This window comes from Belonocnema kinseyi, chromosome 1, assembly GCF_010883055.1.
Source record: "Belonocnema kinseyi isolate 2016_QV_RU_SX_M_011 chromosome 1, B_treatae_v1, whole genome shotgun sequence".
Taxonomy (NCBI): domain Eukaryota; kingdom Metazoa; phylum Arthropoda; class Insecta; order Hymenoptera; family Cynipidae; genus Belonocnema; species Belonocnema kinseyi.
The window spans coordinates 66,351,769-66,355,365 of NC_046657.1; the positions used below are offsets into that span (position 1 = coordinate 66,351,769).

Consider the following 3,597-nt stretch of genomic DNA (forward strand, 5'->3'; position numbering starts at 1 on the left):
TAAATTGTGCCAAAATGTAGCAAAGTTGCTCTAAAAGTTTATCAATTGTAGAAATTCAGCAAAGTTTCTCAAAAGTTAGCAATCTTGAAGCAAAGTTGCAGTTGAAAGTAGCTGCAAAAGTTTACAATTTTTTAAATTATGGTAAAAAATTGGCAATCTTGCAGCAAAGTTGCCGTTGACTCATGCATAATACAACGAGGTAATCTTAAAGTAGCTGCAAAGTTAAAAAATCTTTAAAAATTATGCCAAAATGTAGCAAAGTTGCTCTAAAACTTTGCTAATTGTAGAAATTCCGCAAAGTTTTTGAAAAGTTAGCAATCTTGAAGCAAAGTTGCAGTTGAAAGTAGCTGCAAAGTTTAACATTTTTTTTAAATTATGGTAAAAACTTTGGCAATCTTGCAGCAAAGTTGCAGTTGACCTTGTAAATTGTAGAAAACATGCAGCAAATTTTTATGCTATGTTTTCGAAAAGTTGTAGCAAATAAGTTGCAAAGTATTGCAAAAATTTCAAAAAGTGCTATACTGTTTAAAAATTGGAATAAAATCTAGCAAGTTTACTGAAAATTTGCGAAATCTTGCAGCAAAATTGCACTTGACTCATTCATCATGTAACGAGGTAATCTTGAAATAGATGCAAAGGTTAAAAATGATTTAAAATTGTGACAAAATGTAGCAAAGTTGCTCTAAAACTTTGTCAATTGTAGAAATTCAGCAAAGTTTCTGAAAAGTTAGCAATCTTGAAGCACAGTTTTAGTTGACTTATTCACAACGTAGCGAGGTAATCTTAAAGTAGCTGCAAAGTTTTAAAATGTTTTGAAATCGTGAGAAAGTGTAGCAAAGTTGCTCTAAAACTTTGTCAATTGTAGAAATTTAGCAATTTTCTAAAAAATTAGCAATCTTGAAGCAAAGTTGCAGTGTACTTATTCATAATGTAGCGAAGTAACTCTAAAGGAGTTGTGAATTTTAAACAAAATTAGGGAAGTTAGGAAAAAGCTGATGCAAATAGTTTCTTGATATTCCTAAAAAGTTTAAGCAATTTCTAAAATTTTCTAAAAATATTACCAATTTGTGGAAAGTTTGTAAGAGTTTTATAAAATTGTGAAGAAATTGTAACAAAATTGCAGCGCAAGGAAGTTATGTCACCGCTGCGCAGGAGCATTTCATATCGCGTCCCTGCGCAGTAGAGTAGAATACATTGAGAGGGTGCGCAGAAGATTAGTAAGTCAGTTACAGCTGCGCAATAGAGTCTCATGTAACTTATGACTGCGCAGGAGGTTACTATGCCATCGGAGATTGCGCAGAAGTGTTGCACCTAAATTATACATGCGCAGTTGAGTTTGGCGTTACTCATGGCTGCGCAGTAAAACAATATCACATGTACAGCTGCGCACTAGAGTCTGTCGCTACGTATGGCTGCGCAGTAACAATCTATGGCATAATACTGACATTTTTAGTAATAACTTCAATAAATTTTTGTTATTTAATTACAGGAACGATAAATCGCAGCACGCTGAAGTCGAAAGACAAGCAAAAGGTGGACAGAACAGTTTCCACGGAGTCGTTGGCCAGCAAATCCCGAAGCGTGAGTTCTAGGCCGGAACTGAGCAGATCCACTTCCGTCCCACGTGACCCTAACAAGAGCGCGGGATGGTTCAAACTGAAGAGCAAAAAATCCCGGTCCTGAATGAAAGGCCATTGACCAATGCTAGTCTTGAGTTTCATAAGTTTAACTCTTACTTCTTCGCGATTAAGATTCACCTATATATAGTATATATAAAATAAATATACATATATAAATATATATATATGAAACAAATCGATGTAATATGCGCTGAGCGTTAACGCGATTGTCTTCTATAACTGTGCAATAGAAGAGAATCGACTGCGATTCTTCTTAATCCATTAAATGATTCCGCGTACTAACGAGATAGTTGCAAAAGTCTCGCGCGAATACACACGCACTAAAATCCAAATCAAAAACAGTAAAATGTATTCTGTAAAAAAATGTTTATGTAAAAAGAAAATTTAATTGTAAGCAGTTTTGAGACAAAATAGTATTCGTTGGTGACATAGCGTAACCTTCTCTCTACCTAATTTACTGGCTTAAATTTTCTGCGTTAGACGAGAAAGAGTTCGAGTTGCGATGAAAATGTAAAGCGGTTGGAGGAATTGTTTTGTTTTGATTTCAAAGTAGTGCTTTTTTGATTGAGAGAGAAAAAAATCTAACTCGCCGTGAATTAGTGCCATTTCTACTCGACCTTGTGTTTACACTCGCTGCAATTTCGAGAAAAATCAAAATTACAGTGAATATGCGTTACTTTTACTGTATATTGAATTTAAGGTTTAAGAGGAAGTTGAAATATGAGAGTTTGGAGGATGATTGCAAGCGAGTGGAATTTTGCAATTTTAGGTGATTTCTGAATTTCAGAGATGGAAGGTGAATCTATCACTTGCGATGAAAAAAATGTCTTACTGTTTACACTTCATACCTCAGGGGCCGTCCATTATATACTTTGAAAATGGGGGGAGGGCAATCTAATGTTGGTAACAGAGGGGGGGGGTCATTTTTTAAAATGGCTTTTCGTTCAAAGTTTTTTTTCAATTTTATTTTTTAAAATTCTCGTTTGATTAAAAATTCTACTATTTGGTTAAAAATTTAATTATTTTTGTTGAAAATTAAACTACTTTTTTTAAAAGTTTATCTTTTTAGTCCAAAATCTAACTACTTTGTTTATAAATTATTTTAGTTGAAAATTCATCTCTGTGGTTGAAATTTTCGGTCTTTTTTTAGTACAGAATTAATTCTTTCAACTGAAAAATAAATTATTAAATTTACGATCGAAAATTTGTTTTTGTTAGTTAAAAATGTATGTCTTTGGCTAAAGATTTGCCTTTTTATTAGAAATTTGTTTCTTGGTTTAAAATTAAGTTTTTTAACTGAAAATTGATCTTTTTCAGTTTTTGTTAAAATTTCTCTTCCTCAGTTTAAAATTCATGAATTTTGTGAAAAATCCCGTTTTTCTTGATGAAAATTAATATTTTACCAATAATGTAACTTTTCGATTTTTTGTTGAAAATTTTTTTTTTTTAAGTTTAACTATTTGTTTGAAAATTCATGTATCGTATGTTTTATTGAAAATTCGTCTTTCTCTAGAAAATTAATCTTCTTGATTAAACAATTAACTTTTTGGTTAAAAATCTAACTATTTAGTTGACATTTCGTTTTTTATGGTTCAAATTAATTTCTTTAACTGAAAATTAATCTATTCCATTTTTGGTTGAAAATTTATATTTTTTACTAAAAATTGATTTTTTCTACTGGAAAATTCAAATATTTGATTGGAAATTAGTTTTTTTGTTGTTCAGAATTAATTCTTTTAACTGCAAATTGAACAATTGAGCAACAATAATTAAGTTAAGAGTTGACTTTCCACTGATAGAAAAGTTATCCTTTTTAGTTGAAAATTCATTTCCTTGGTAGAAAAGTTGCCTTTTTTTATAAATTTGTTTTGTTGGTTCAAAATGAATTTTTTAATCTAAAAATTTAACTTTTTCAGTTTTAGTGAAAATTTGTCTTTCGCAGTTGAAAATTCAGGTA

At 31.0% G+C, this 3,597-nt stretch overlaps 1 protein-coding gene across 2 annotated transcripts in view; it reads left to right on the top strand.

Annotated features, from left to right (window-relative positions):
• Positions 1 to 2,547, top strand: part of LOC117177427 — a 214,207-nt gene extending 211,660 nt beyond the window's left edge. For both annotated transcript variants that reach the window (XM_033368139.1, XM_033368219.1), the window contains exon 8: positions 1,490 to 2,547. In XM_033368139.1, the coding sequence (XP_033224030.1) occupies positions 1,490 to 1,683 (194 nt within the window). In that variant the 3' untranslated portion in view covers positions 1,684 to 2,547. The remainder of the gene's footprint in view (positions 1 to 1,489) is intronic.
• Positions 2,548 to 3,597: the final 1,050 nt, after the last annotated feature.